Genomic DNA, 15,881 nt, shown 5'->3' with positions numbered 1-15,881 from the left:
TTGCCAGCACCACCACACTTCCCAGTTAATTTAATCCAATAGTGGCAACTTCCATGACTCTGGATCATCTCTCAAATGGTCTTCCAAAAACTAATGACAACAACAAACAAATCAACCAACCCAAAAAAACCTTCATCAATCATTCTTTTACTATAAGCAACTACCTGTGTTGCCTCAGTGCTCACTGTCATGATACTTTATTTCTGATTTTAGATTTTGCAAACAAGATGAATAAAGGTGGGGAAGAGGTCTCTTAAATGCTCCATGCAGAGAAATCTTTCCACATAGAGAAAGAAATCATTTTAGCTCCATACACTTCATGTTCCCCACTCATTCTTTATTTCATCTGCCTAAAGACTCACGGACCAGACTCCGTGAGGTCCAGAGGGGTGGATATAAACAGTTATGAATATCTGAATGCAGTCTTTACTTGAAGAACTATCTTTTCAATGCTTGACCAGAGAGGTTTTATTTGTCTCTGTGAATGGTGTCACTTTCAGCTATTGCTACCAGGAAATACATGCTGCATTGCCTCCATAAAGGCGTTTTTTTTTCCCTTTGAGAGCAAATCCGTAGAACTGTTTTCACATAAATGATGCTACCATGTAAGTTTGGTTCTACTGAAAGCAGTAAAAGAAATCCTGATTAAAACAGCAACATCACACATGAGAGATTATTATAAAAGAAAGTGAAGACTTTTCAGGCAATCTACTCATACAAATTCCTACGTCATGCATTTGGTCACATGCAACCATTTGTGTTCAAAGGGAGCTTCTCACCTCTTCTTCATTACACATCCTAGGAACAGAATTTCTGTACAACTGAAGCTACAGCCCAGAATTATTCAACAAGAATTACAATCTTCGACTATTAACTTGAAATTCATGCCCTTTCAAAAGGCCTTCTCTGTTACTTGATCCAGAAGCTGAATACCAACGTGAAATCTTCTGACACTACTTCAAATCAGGTATTTTCTCTTCCTTCATGACTTTGCTTAATAGGTATCCTCTCTCCATCCCTATCCACTTAAGAGTGAAATTTTTTTAAGAGAAGCAGTGTTTATCATGAGTAAAAGATAAAACATGTTGCATCCCATTTCTACTGTGCCAAAAGCCTCTAACAATATGCTAAAAAAGAAAGCACAAAATATGGCAACCTTCTTTTGGAGTAACGGCGTAATGGCCATCAATCTGAAGGCATAGCAAAGAACTACCTTCACTAGAATTTGAAACCCAAACTACACCAAGGTCTACACAGTTGCCTTAAGTTGCTCTCCAGGCTCACACTGAAAAACATGCCCTTTCCCCCACCTTCCCCTGCTTTCTCACATCAGCATTTGTCACCTGCTAAGTCCACTTTCCGTCTGGGAAAGTTCCCTTTCCCTGATTAAAAGCAGAGGAAAAGGGAACTTTAACTGAGGAAGAGCGAATGGACCAACAGCCTGTCCCTTCCTGGGAGCTCCAAATAGTTTAACAGCATTAATATCACCAATGAATTAACATAAAAGGATTTCTGCCCTATGACGGAAGAGACAGGCCTGCACAGACAGTTGGCAGAAACTCCCAACATCAGAAGTGGAAACAGAGTTGCTCCTTCAGCAGAATGGTCGAGAGACCAGCAGCAGGCAAGCAGAGGCACCACAGGATGCACTGAGGGAACGGGAGAACATTCCCAGGAGGAATGGGGAGCATCCCCCAACACCAACAGTGTCAATCCACAACCCATTTGTTACCTGAACTCTGCTATAGACAAATGCGTCCCAGAAAAACAATGCCTTAGAAGAAGCACTTGAGCAACCAAGAGATCAGGTTGGTAACCACCTGTTCACTAGCAGACGGCTAGTGGAGCACCATTTCAACTTCTCACTCCCTTTAGCACCTAGGCCTCTACGATCTCTCCACTGAACACAGGTTTTTACTCACCATTTGTTCCAGAAGCCTCTGCCTGCTCTCCGGGCCTTTCCTGGAGGGGTGATGCCACGCCCGGCTGCTGCCCATCCAGCTCATGAGATGCCGCAACGGCTCCCGGCTGCTGCGGATCCTGTGGCTGGGCATCACGTTCCACATTGTCTTCATTTGCATCAGGTACTGGTAAACTTGCATCTGAAACCTGGAAGGTCAAGCATTGGTTGAAGGATGGTAGAGAAGGAAAAAGAGAGAAGAAAAAGAAAAAACAACAACAACAAAAAAACAACCCACACATCAGTATTAGGTCAGGTTTTCCCCCCACAGAATATTGTTCTTTCATTCTCATTTCACATATATACATGCAAGCATTTTGGGAACTAAACACTTCTGGGCTTCTGTGTAGTATTCCTCCTTTTCAAAATTACTAACTTTAATAAATCAAAGTACTTATGTGAGGGAAAAAAAAGCCCAAGACATAATCTGGGACTATTTATTTTACTGTTCTCTTGCACGAAGTATGTGGAAGACGCAAGTCTTGCAGACAACGACCTATAACCTTTTGTAGAAATTGGTTTCTAGCATGAAGGAAAACTCCAGGATAATGTGAATCTGGCTGATGGAAAGCTACTTTTCATTTTTCAAACGGTCTGGCACAATTACTCTGATATATGCATAAATCCTGTCTACATTACAGCCTTTAATATTGCTCCTCTGCTGATGTGCTTATCATCATAAACAACACAACTACAAAGAAACCAAACTGTTCAGGACAGAAAGTGGGGGGGAGGGGGAATATATATATATATATATAAAAAATATAAATCCCATGAGGAAATTCAGTAAAACTAGGATTAAAACTAGAATTTTTGGGCCTCCATTATTAGGCAGGGTTTCTTCTTACAGGGAGGAAAAAGCTTTGCAATTCTTTGGGACTCTGTACTATAATATTTGAATTTTTTTTCTAGATTTATTAATAACTGTAAAATAATATCTCTTTTTCAGCTTCCACATCTGATACATTTTAAGTATTTTCAGAACTTGTATTGGCTTGCCATATGACAAGGAAGATACTTTTAAAACAAAAATACGCTTCTGAAAGTATGAAAATGTGTGGTGGTCATTAAAAAAAAAAAAAACAAACCAAAAAACCACCTTCCTTACCCTTTAATTATTTGTTTAATTAACTAGCTTTCCAATTGATTGTATTACCTTCCATCAGAAGCCATCTCAACTAATTAACCACGTCTTAAATCCCTATTCCTAAAGCGTAAGTTTAAAGTTCCTCTGGTAGAACAGCGAACCTTAATTACATATCATTGTCTTATTTCTCAGCCATACTCCCAAAATACTGCCACTGAAGCCCTGTTAATTAAGCGAAGGAACTAGAGATACATCCCATCTCTCAGTGTGATGTAACATCCAAGCGCTTGAAGCGCCAAACTGGGATCAGAAAGATGCCACGCTCCTGACAATTCTCTTCCAAATCCCACTACAACCAGCTTCTGAATGGGGAGATCCATTTATTTACCTTTATTAGCAATTAGCCCGCCACAACAGAATTGCAAATCAACATACAAAGTGCCAGGCAAATGGCTTTCCTCTTATCATTCAACCCCCTTTTCGCACGCCGGGCGGGATGCGAGAGAAGTGCCCTAGCCCCGCTTCCACAGGGAACAAAGTGCGCGTTCGGGTTCCCCATTTTCAGTTCAGAAGCCCTTAATTAAGCCAAATTGTTTCCACCTGGCACGGCTGCACTCCTCAAAGCTGCCTTTCACAGCCGCATAATCCACCTCACGAAAAAAAAAGGACCCCATTCTGCTCTACTGCCAATACCACAGATGGAATAATTTGGCTTCAGAGTTTTCACATGCTGAGACCAGATATTAAATAGAAGAAATACGGAACAGCTCAACACTCAGATTACATTCCCGCTTCTCACATCATCCTTCTCATAAATCTAAAACACAGGAAACTCAGGAGGAATAAAAATGCCACACCGCCGAACAAAGGCACGTAAACTCTGGGAAGCTCTTCTGCGGTTGCACACGGCATTAACTGGATGGTAGTAACTGACTGAAGACTAGCAACAAATAGACATAGAAAATAACAACCTAACTCTTACAGGGCTTTGAGATTCTTCCATATAAATTTATTAAAGGACAATTACTATTTTTTTAAATAATAAATTTTACTTCCTCATTCTTGTAAGGCAACTGCTATTCCTGCAAAGACAAGAACCACCTTAACTTCACTGGCTCTAAGGGCCCTTGGCTACCTGAAGATAAACCCATGGAAGGATACTTCAAGATGACGCCCTCAGAATCACCACCACCAATTCTCTGAAGTCGCAAGAAAGGCAACAGCACTGAATAATCTCAGCACTCCTCACCTCATTCAAAAGTTTCCTTGCCTTTCTTTCCAAACCTCCTGCAGTCAGCAAACCATTTGAAAGCTCAAATATACACACACACGTATAGACACGTAAAAGTCCACCACTTGCCTAAGTGCCTGATACGGACCTCTGGACTCAGCAAGGAACCAGGGTGCAAAGGGACTGCATACCCTAACTTGTCTCCTTTTTAAATTGAGCTCCGAGTGCTATGACAAACTATTAGCTATGGTAACACTTAACATTCCCCCATCTCTCAATTTATTTTACAGTCATGATGCATTTAGGAAAACACTGACTATACATCATCCCCAAAATTTGTAACCAAAATTCAGAAGTCACTGGACCTAGCAGATAACCTTTTGGACCTGTAAAATGCTGTGCTACCTTCCAGTACAAAGAACAGAATTACATGTAAAAACATTACTAAATGGAAGACTATAAGCAGTTTTTACTACCAGCAAGCATAATTATAATCCTTCTTCACTCTGTACAAAAATTCCATTTTGAAAGCAGAACCCATCAGTCACAACTAAGTAAAAATGTAAATACATGAAAAACCCCATTATTTTCAAATTTGACCAGACCTGCAGTATAACCCTACCCTGCCAGGGCACAGGGACCTTTCTACCCCAGTCTCCTGGGAAACAGTTTGATGTGATTCTTGGCCATAGGAGGGCAAATTTAGATTTTCAAATCAAGTGTTCTACTTTCAATAATCAAAACTAATATAACAATAGTATTTTTTTGCAAATTAAAATGCATGCAACGAAGAAGAAAATATGCATTTTTGGGGAGCGGGTTTGTAATGTGAAGGGAGACATAACGGCATCATTAGTTTATTTAAAAAAACAAAAGTTCTCTGTTCTGAAAGAAGTTGCTCAGGCTCTTTATGAGGGTCAGTGCAGTCTGTCCCACTGCATTAGTCCTCAAAAGAAACTAATTTCAGTTTTCACTCACATTAACTGCTTCATTCCTCTGAAGGGATCTAAAACGCGGTTCAGTCCAATTATGTCTCATTTAGTGAGTTATGTTCTCAATTCCATTGAGAATAGTTGCAAAGCTTAGACAAATATAAAGTCAAAGTTTAGAGAGACGGGTGAAAACCTTGAAGACAAAATTAACGGTATTAGGCATCTCGTCATTCAGATCTGTGTATTTAACCACAGGTAATGAGACATTGCACTTGGCAGGTTTATCAACATTTATCAGGTTTCTGTGGCACACATTCATCTCTCTCCTTTGATTACTAATTTATGAATGTATTGTCTCACAACATGCAGGAGAAGCACAAGGAACTATGCAAGATATGGATGAACAGCAAGTCCCCGCGCTCTCACTGTAAGTTAGCGCACGCTTCATTCACGCACTGTTCTGGAGGGGCGAGCAGTACCCAGCTTCTTCCCCCACCAGCAATCACCACCATTCCCAACATTCCTTGTACCAGACCCAAATCATTCCAGGGATTCCTCACACCAGGCCCAAACGCACCAGAGTTAATTTTGCCTCATTCCGTTAATCCTGCTACACTGATTCTACACTAGATTACTAAAATAGCCAGATCCAGCTGTCTGAACAACTGAGCAAACTAACATAATGGTCTCTAATATTTTTCCTGAAGTTTGATTTTGAAGCTTTGGGAAAGCTTGCAGCACTGTTGGTCTGCTCCTAACACACACCGCTTCATTAAAAAGATCTTCAAACATCAACATTTGGGAAAAAAACCAAAACAAACAAGAAAACCACACAACACTCTGAATTTAGGTCATTCCAACTCTTTGTTCGCAGCAGTTTGTCTGGTTTTGCATTAGCTAAGGCATCAGAGGTTTGTGGGACACTGCAATTTCCAGGTGGGGAAAACCTAAGGCCCTTAATCCAGAAGGCGCATAACAGTGTACTCAATTTCAGTACCTTATTTCTGAGCAACACCTCCTGCAGGCAAAGTCAAGAGCCTTCTCCTTACCTTTCACTCCCCTAGATCTATCCTCTTCTGTCCTAACTCTTAGGCTGACTTCGTTGTGGCCCCTCCTTATATAATAACCACCCTCAAAATCCACATGGCTGAACCAAAACCAACAGATTTCTGCTCCCACGTCATCTCCCTGATCTCTTTTTGCAACCTGTGACAGAAGTGTTACTCCCAGCCTGGACCACACCTTAAGCCGGCTCCAGCCTGAGCGCCTTCCCAGGTCTCACACCTCTCCGGACAGCGGTGTCAGGACACCACTTTACCCTACGCGTTCGCATTGGTACAGCTCACCCAGGATGGGTTAGAACAAGGACCGAGCACAAAGCGAGTTACTGAGAGCTGGGAATAACTACAACCACGGCTTGCATTTCCAACAAGCCGGACTTTCGAAGACCTGACGCTCCACTTTGCATCTCTTTAGCCCACATCACATCAAACACAAGTTAATTGCCTTGGCTTTCAAAGTGGCCAGACACTCCCTCTGCCACCTCCCTCTTACCTCCTGTATGATTAGGGGGTTATTTCACCCTTGAGGATCCATGACACCCATTTCCATTGCGCATTTTCTTCAATTAAGCATCTTTATGCTTTCTCCTCAGCCACCCCACAGGCACGGGCAGTCCTCCAAACCTCACCACCAAACTACAACAGCCTCTTCCTTCCCATTTGGAAGGGAACTCCTTAAAGGGAATCAGACCTTGTTGTGCCAGGAGAACCCCGCAGCCTCGTCATCCAGGCCAAACGCCTCAAACCAGAGCGGTTTTTAACTGGGGCTTTCAGAGACACAGCCTAGGGGCCTTCCTCTGGTCCTCCATCAGGCTTAGTTTGACCATCGCTACTGTAGTATTTTCAGGCTGGCTCAGCTCCCTCACCAGAACACAGAGTTGTTTAAACAGCAGATGTAAGTCTGTCCCAGCTGTTATTTGTCAGGCACTCAGACAATAAGACAGTCTGACATCTCAGCTGGTAACCTCTTTAGAAGAGACAGTTCCAAATATTTACTGTCTAGCAGACACTTGCTCTCATTACAACGCAGGTAGCATAATCAAGTTACTACTCAGAAATGGGAACTATCCTGAAAACACCATTTGAACGATTCACTGCTCTTGAGCGGGGGGCCCTTGCCCGTGAGCAAGCCAAGAATTCACTGTGCGACATCTTAAAGCCATCGACTGCTGCAAAAGATTATCTCTGCCAAACTTAGATTGTCCTGCAAGAACAGCTTGTTAGCATGTCAGTATTTTTCCCTGGATTCTCTCTTTAAGAGAGCCACTTCAGGTAGCTGCTCCAGCACAGCTCTGCTCCCTCAGCAGGGCCGCAGAAGGAAACCGGTATTAAAACCAGTACCTTCGGCTTCTAAATAAAATAAAAGCGGGGGGAGTTGATCTCAATTGCAGCAGCAGAGATGCTGGTAGGATGACACAGCTCTCCTTGCGTTGCCCACGTGGCTCGCCGTCGCCTTCCCATCCCATGGGACCTTGGAGGGCACCGCTGCGGAGGGCAGGATTCCCAGTCTCCCTCTGACGCTCAGCATCCTAATGGGAAGTTGGGCAAGAGCTGCATCACCACTACGAAGAGAGAGGGAGCTCACAAGATGGAGATGCCCAAACCAACCCAGCCACACACTGCCACTGTCAGAGGTGTCACCCAGCTCCCTGCCCAAACTCAGTCACAGGGTCCTGCCCACTCCCCTGCACCTGCTGCTTCTGCTGCCCCACTCCCAGAAGCCAGCATATCGTTCTCTGCTGATTTGGCAAGACCTCACCAAAGAAGCCGAGCAGCTTCCTGTGGGGTCAGCTCCTGGAACAAGCTCACCCAGGGCCAGAAGCAGCATAGAGGAAGCTGCGGGAGCCCTCGGGAGGGGGCAGGAGCACGAGACCCACGCCATCAGACACCTCAAAGCTTTCGTCAGGCTGGGACACCCAAAGTTTGCCTGCTCTCCTTTGCAAGACTAGCCACCTTGTTCCTGCTCCTACCACTCTTAAACCCTTCTTAGGCCAAGCTTCGGTCTTCTGTGCCACACAGGGCAGTCTGGTGGGACAGGGTCTACCAGCTCACTGCCACTGACTGAAAGTTTCTTTATTTCCCCTTCTGCCACGCTGCAGATCCTTGCCTTGTCCTGGCTCTGGGTCTCACCTGGGTGCCGTAGGAATCCAGTGAATTCACTAATACACCAGGGAACTGGCCCAGAAAAAAAACCAATCCACTGGTTCCTGATGGGTCAGCGAGTTTAATCTGCTTACGAAAAGGCAAGGTGAGGACCAGACATGGTGCGAGGTGGGACTGCATTACCTGGGGCCAGAGAAGAGGGACCGAGGAGGAAGAAGAGGAGGTGGAAAGTATTGCTGCTCTAACGGCAAGGAGATCACTCCATCAGATCAGCCTTCCACCAGACCACACCCTGCCCCTTGATTTCAGCAGGACTTTGGGTGTCGATTCACAAATCTGAAGAATTCCATTGAGGCATGCGAATGGATTAGTACCTCCAGGATGTGTCACGCTCCCCTGCAGAGGGGGCTTCCCGCAGCAGCGTGGGGCAGGGGAGGGCTATGCAAGATAAGGAGCAGCTCCTCCACTGCCAGAGTTTCAGCCTCATCTGTTACAGTAAAAAAACCTCATCAGTTTCAGTTTCAAGTCCCAGTAACATGCTGGGCTGGAAACTCTGGAGCCACTTCATGTGTAATTCAGCGGCAACTTGTGAAGAGATGGGGTGAGCAGCTGAGGTCCCAATGCCTCAAGCCCACATTTAACCCACAGTGCTTGCGAGCCAACACCCAAAGGTTCCTGAAAATCCCTCACGCTGAAGGCCAAGCGCTTCACGGGGTCTCTCACATCTCCCCGGCTGCAGAAGTGAGGAACACAGAGCCGTGCGCTCCCCTTCGTGCAACTAGGACACCTCAAAAGCTGGTATCTGACCAAAGAGTCACACGTGACTAACAAAACAGCTTAAAGACTATGAATTTGGCCCTTTCTAGAGGAAAAGGCAAAGAGGCTGTCATCTTGTACAAAATATAACACAACTACAACATGAAAGAAACTTGATAAAATACTTAGAGGAATTTCAAGTAACAGAAACGCCACAACTGCTGTGAGATTTCATAACCTCTATCAGACTAGTTGCCTAGATAATTTATTTGTGATCAGCTTGCCAAGGTTCACTCAAGTTGGACTCCATTAAGGTCAGTTCTCAAAGTTTTTCTTCTAAAAGAGGGGGTTGTGATAAGTGTTTTAATTTGGAAAGCACTAAAGGAAAAAAAAAAAAAACCAACAAAAAACCTCCTTCAAAATGTCCCCATTGTATCTTCTGCAAACAAATTAGTTCTTTGACAAGATTTCTCCAGGGGCATTGCAGGATCTGGTAATTTTCAAATTCAAAGGGCTGAAAGGAATGACGATGAAAAATTGTGTCACAAATCTGCACGATGAAAAACTGTGTCACAAATTTGCATGAAACTACCTTAGTGTAGTAAGAACACAGTAAATGAGATACAAAAAAAAAAACTGAAAAAAAAAATCATTAAAACTTCTTTTTCCTTTTACTTTATGTAATGGAAGGCAAAACCAGTTGCTTTAGAAGAACAGCAATAATGCAACTTCTCACAGCAGTGAAATGCTAGAAGAACTTCCTCACCTTTAAACAGACCTATTTAAATAACAAGATAAAAACCCATTCGAAAACATTTTCCTAAAGAGCGGAAAACACAAACCACAGTATCATTAATAAGAATAATAAGCTGTATTTGAGAAGAGCATCAACGGTATTCTCTTCTTTGGGGGATCTCAGTTCCCATAACTGCATAAGCATGGCTATGAATGTCATGCCCCTTCTTTAAACTGACGTTATCTTCGTTGTTAAACCATCACAGTAGCCGAACGCTTGCCCTCTGTAAATTCACTGGTGTCTAAGTTTCAGCACCTGAATTCCAAAATTGCCCGATGCAACTGCTAAATATTTTGTTAACCGACGCCAATCCCTAACGCTTATTTGGTTAAAAATGAAATAAATCTCAGTTAATTTGAAGTTCCTTCTCAATGCGGTTTTCAGATCTGTCAAAACACGCACAAGGCGGTCTAGCGGCAGCCAGGAACGCTGGGAAATTCAACTTGAAAGTTAAATCTGAGCCACAAGGTCAAAGAAACACAGTCGCAACCCCGTTCTCAAGCTCTTAACACACCCACACAACCGGCTACAGAAACTTCTGAGTAACCCTGCTCTGTGGAGCCGGGCTCCGAAGAGCCCGAAGAAGGGGGTCTCGATATAACGCAGAGTTCTTGCTCTGCTGACAAACGAAGGCCTCGCCCCAAAGCAACGCTGTGTAAACACCTCGACGCACATAACCTCCCTTTCAGTCCCAGAATCCCCCGAACGCGCCTATTCCAGGGGGATAAATGGCTTCATTCATAATCTATTTTTAAACGCCAGGCATGTCTTAAAAGAATTTCTTTCAATTCTTCAACGCCTTTATTAAAAATAACACGTACCTAGAGCTCCTCCGCCGGCCGAGAGTCAGGGGGTCACCCCCCGTTCCCCCCCCGCCCCACCATGCGGTAGGGCGGCGGGGAGCACGGAACCCATCGCCACTGCCCACGCTGCGGACACACCGCCCCCTTCCCCGCCCGCCGCAGCGACGGCGGGGCGGGGGCTGCGGCTCAGGTGAGCCCGGGGGCTGTACGAGGTGGGGGGTGGGGGGGGTGTGGGGTGGGGTTGGGGACACGGAGGCTGTGGCCCGGCTGAGAAAACCGCAGAAGGGGCCGCACCCCCCACCTGCAGCCCCGGGAGGGGAGAGGGTGGTGGAGGCTGCGGTGTGGGGCGGGGGGAGCCGGCTGCAGGACCGCAGTCAGCAGGTTTCTTGGCGCAGACCCCGCCGCGGGTGGGTACGGCCCCTCTCCCCCCGCCCACAGCCGCACACAAAAGCGGCGGCGGCCCCGCGGCTCGCCCTCGCCCCCCGCCCCGCCGCCGCCGCCACTGGCGGGAGTTTTATGACTGCGGCGCTGGCCGTGGCGCAGTCCCGGCCCCGCAGCAGCGGCCGCCGCCGCGCCCCGGCTCCCCGCCCGGCCCGAAGGGTGCCCGCGGCAGGTGCCCGCCGCCGCGGCGGGAAAGTTTCCCCGGGCCCCGGCGGGAGCCGCCGCCCCACGTTCCCCCCCGCCTCCGGTTCCCCGCCGCCCCTTGCCTTACCTTGGCGGGCTCCGCCGCGTCTTCTGCCGGTAGCGGCTCCGGTGGGGTGCTGGGGGGCCCGGCGGCGGCCCCGTCCCCGTCCTGCGAGGCGGGCGGTTCGGCGGAGCTGCCGACGCCCATGGCGCTGCCCCGCGGAGCCGCTGGCGGAGGGCGGCGGCAGCGGCGCAGCCGGGAATGAAGGAGCCCGGCTCTCCGCAAACTCCTTTAGGGAGCGAGAGGAGGGGAGGAAGGAAAAAAAAAAAAAAAAAAGAAAAAAAAAAAAGAAAGAAAGAGAGCGAGCAAGAGCCAGCGAGGAAAATCACCACCTCCTCCTCCCCTGGTCCCCCCGCCCGCCTGCCTCTTGCTCCATCACATGAGCAGAGCCCCGGACACGCCTTGCAGCATCAAACCGGGCTGATAAGGAGCGGCCAAGGGGGGCAGCGCCCTGCCCGCCGCTGCCGCCCCCGCCCCGCGGGCCGCTCCCCTCCCGGGCACCGCCGGGGTGAGGCGGGGGGGGTGTCAGCCCCCGGCCCTCCGGGCGGCACCGCGGCGCTGACTCAGCGCTTCGGCCCCCTCCCCGGGGCCGGGACGAGCCGCGCCGCGCCGTCAGCACCCCCGGGAGGTGGGGGCTCCGGCCCGCCCTGGCCTCGCTGTCCCGCACCCCCCGCCCCGCGGGTCTTCCGCCGGCTCCTGAGCCCCGGGCTCGGCTGCGGGGCCCCAGGCCCTCAGCGCCGTGGGCTGGCAGAGCTCAGCCCAGCTGGGCCTGGCGGCGGGGACGGCCGGATTGCGGCTGATGCGGAGAAGTAGGGTCCTGTGTCTCAGGCAACTTCGGAGGGAAAAAAAAACCAAAACGCTTTTTTTTTTTTTTTTTTTTTTTGTCACGCAGGGCAGGTTCCCTTCCATTAATTCCTACCAGATTACATGGCACAAGCAAACAAAGAACACAATCAACACATAAAGCTTCTTTTTCCATGCCACAAAAGCACGTGCCTAGGCACACTCTTCCCAAAGTATCAGCAGGGAAATGGTACGTTTGTTAAAATACACCAACCACAATGTGCCAAATGGGTGGCAAATGGATCCATTCGCTGTTCTTCACCGTAAGTATAAAATGTTTTTTTTTTCTAAACATGTAAATCGATCCATCCTCTATGGATTTCGTTGTTAAACCGGCTATGATCTGAAGAGTTCACAGTACATACTATGGAACTGTCTACCATTTCCTTTAGAACGTTTAAACCAGCTTCACCCACCAAAACGCTGGTTCCTTCAGAAAAAAAAAAAAAGTGTTCTCTTAAAGGTCTGTTCTAGAAATCACCTCATCTCCAGACACTGCTCAGTTTTTTCCCCTGATAATCAAGACAGACCAAGTCAGTGACTGGAAAAGCCCCTAGCAGCTCCCTTTCACTGATGTGAGAACCTACCAGAGCCGCTGGCGTCCAGCAGAAAAAAAACTGTCATGGATTGCGCAGATGGAATCAACATCTCCCCCCTTTCTTCTTAGTCTGGCTCGTTTTCAGTTTGGCCTTTTTTCTTATATAGGTGCATGTGTATCACAGCAGGAGCACATTGTCCTAAAATCGCTTATCTGCCCAACAGTTTTCCTAGTGTTGGGGCATTTGTTTCACGGGAGAGTGGAAAAAGGAAGAAGGGAGTGAAAATCAAGCTACGTGGTCCCCTGGTTCAGGGAGGTGGAAACAAAACCTACAGAAAGTGGTGGTTAACCCTAAGCTTTGCCAGGCCGGAGGTGCTGGGGAGCTGCACGCCAAAGAGCAAAGCGCCCCAGGCCTCGCTGCAAGAGCGATATCTGGTACACGCTGGCCCCTTAGCAGCCTTTGGGGCCAGAGACACGGAGTGATGGAGGTGCCCAGCGGCTCCAGAGAGAAGATCTACAGGCCTAAGCTTTCCATAATGTCTGACTGAGTCTCTGTAGAAGAACTTCCCCATAGGCACCTAATGCTCCTGGATGGTCCATCAGCCAGTACCCATAACAAGGAAGCCAGGAGCCCTCTCCCAGCCTTTGTTGGCCACCATCCTTTGATGCCCACTTCTCTGGTGGAGGAAGAGCTGGCACCACCTCCGTTCCCCTCCAAATTTGCCTTCAGCTGCTGCTTTCCTGAGGGCGGCCCGCCTGCTGCAGGGCCGTCTTGGGCTCCCCTTCAGCCACAGCCCCCAGGTACAGGCACAGGGGTCTCCTGGGTTTTGGTGAGGGGAGGGCCAACCATGGGGCTCAGGGGCACATGGAGCAAGCTGGGCACCGCACGTGCAGCGGGCAGGATGTGCCAGGGAGTTCCTCAAGAAGGGAAAAGTGATGTAATTCAAGGTCTGTGCTGTATCATGTCTCTTCGCTTCTCATTGACCACAAAATGCTTTCTTTGCAAGCAGCTAGAACGCAGCCTCCTTCCTCTCATCTAAAATTGCTCTTTACTCCTCTTGCTCACGCCCAGCACCGCCTGCTCTGTGCCCCACGGTCCTGGAGCACAGCTGCTGGTCGTTTTCCGAATGCAGATTTCTTCCTTTCTGCTGGAACTCTCCGGCTGCGTCTCTGTGGTGAAATAAAACGTGCTGGCGACTGCTCTCTGGTTTTCAGGTCGAGCGGTGCAGCATGGCTTGTGTGTACACGCCCAGCTTCTCCCCTCTCCCAGCCAGTGCATCTCTGCAAACCTCTGGCGCAGGCAGCTGTGGGCTGCGTCCCAGCCATGTTTATTCCTAGGATGGGCACAGCTTCCGTCTCCTTTCCAGTTGCATTTCTTTATTTGCTTTTGTTTTCTTTTCTGGAGTAAATACAGCATAGGGACTCTAAGAGCGATAACCAGCATCTCTGCTCCCTTTCAGCCTCTTGTGATGCTCCGTACCCTGCCTGTGCAGAAGGAATCGCGATGAATGACAGGTCTGACTCTGGCACGTGTCCATCTGTGTTTCTCTATCTTCTGCCTGTGTTGGAGACATCGTTTTCCAGACCTTTGCCCTGAACACCACAACTGCCTCGTGCTATATCAAAGTGTTTTTCGGGCACAAAGTCTGTTTCTCTTGACAGCCTTTCCAGTGAAGTGGAGTCACAGAGGCTTCAGATGATCCTCTTCTGAAGTCACCAAGCATTGGCGCTGAGGCAAGAGTATTTGAGCTACTGACAGAGGCATGCATGCACACTTTTTAGGATGAAATGAAGGAAGCCAAAAAGATAATAATGAAAATGCTACTGGCATGTTATTTGGACCTATTTCCAGTGAAACATCTTTGAGGAAACTCCTACTTAAGAGGTCCAAGCACAGACCTTCTGAATGGCAGGACAATCTTTTAGCATTGCAGCTTGCGTATGACCACTTTAAACCTCCCGGATAACTTTCATAATGAGATTTAAAATGCCGAGTCTGGACAAGGACAAGGCTTAATTTACTCACTTTTTAAAACTACTACTTTTACAAAAGCATTTGTAATTGATGTCGCTGGTTCTGATGCCTTTGTAAAGAAGAGAGGAACTACCTGTCTCAGCCTGTCTTGGTGAATGATTTTCCTGCCGTCTTTTGCCCCATTCATGATTTTCCTGCCGTCTTTTGCCCCATGCATGATTTTCCCTATTCACTCCTTGCAGCCTTGACTCTGTTGGTCCCTGCAAGTGACCACGAGCTTCGCTGCTGCCACCCGCTCTGTCTGTGCCTGAGGAGCAGCGGGGTGGCTGGGGAGTTGGCATCGAGGTGGGGATGGCAGGGCTGTTCCCCAGCATCTGCGATGGGGAACGGGGCCACCTGCCCAGCCTGCGTGCCGGGGGCTCCCCGTATCTGATGGAGGCTGGCTGTTCGCAGGTTTGTGCAGGACGGCAACTGGGAGCACCGGTGGCTGCCTGGATCCCTGTTTACACGAACACTCCTCCTGCTTTTATCAGCGGTGGAGCCACGCTGGGATATTTTTGGCACAAAAGCTAAGTGGAAACATATCATGTAAGTGTTCTCGAAATGGGAAGCTCTCGAGAACATACCTTAGGTCTGGGTAGAGAGTATAGTGCTCTGACTTCACCTCAGCTGTATTTGCCGGCTATCTTCAGCCTTTCCCCCCCCTCTTTTGTGCAGTGGTGATAGGAAATCCCAAGACATGGTTAGAAATAAATGCATATGCCTAAGGAGCTGATATGTATCAGCCTAACAAAATACTGACGAGTGTAAAAGGAAGAAAATGACAAAAATAGCCATGTAAAAATAGCTTGCTTGCAAGCAGCATTGATAGGGCCATAGGAAGAAGAAACAAGAAAGGAATAAATTTTGCAAATATAGCTGGGAGAAAACCCTTTCTGTACTTCTCAGGAGCTAACATACCCCAGAAAAATCAGACTGGTAAACAAAACAAACAGAACCTTGAAATCTAATGCGTTCACATCGCAGAGGTGAGCTGGATCAGAAGAGACGTACTCATGGATAAAGACACACATCTGTGCTGTTTGAAAAGTAATGTTAGTAGCAGAAATTG

At 47.8% G+C, this 15,881-nt stretch overlaps 1 protein-coding gene and 1 long non-coding RNA gene across 2 annotated transcripts in view; one reads left to right on the top strand and one right to left on the bottom strand.

The window, feature by feature from the left end:
• AKAP12 (A-kinase anchoring protein 12) overlaps window positions 1-11,664 on the bottom strand; it is a 28,600-nt gene extending 16,936 nt beyond the window's left edge. Inside the window, exons 1-2 of the mRNA XM_086745073.1 lie at window positions 11,442-11,664; window positions 1,923-2,109 (exon numbers count right to left, since the gene is read on the bottom strand). Coding sequence (XP_086601199.1) covers window positions 1,923-2,109; window positions 11,442-11,561 — 307 coding nt within the window. The 5' untranslated portion in view covers window positions 11,562-11,664. The remainder of the gene's footprint in view (window positions 1-1,922; window positions 2,110-11,441) is intronic.
• On the top strand, window positions 10,832-14,908 carry LOC147601395 (uncharacterized). The gene is made up of 3 exons (XR_015258174.1): window positions 10,832-10,919; window positions 12,307-12,520; window positions 14,458-14,908. It is a non-coding gene; the product is annotated as an uncharacterized LOC147601395 (long non-coding RNA).
• Window positions 14,909-15,881: the final 973 nt, after the last annotated feature.

Source organism: Chlamydotis macqueenii, chromosome 3, assembly GCF_036417535.1.
Source record: "Chlamydotis macqueenii isolate bChlMac1 chromosome 3, bChlMac1.mat, whole genome shotgun sequence".
NCBI classification, from domain to species: domain Eukaryota; kingdom Metazoa; phylum Chordata; class Aves; order Otidiformes; family Otididae; genus Chlamydotis; species Chlamydotis macqueenii.
The sequence above is the reverse complement of the archived record's forward strand: the minus strand, read 5'-3'. Positions and strand labels throughout refer to the sequence as shown.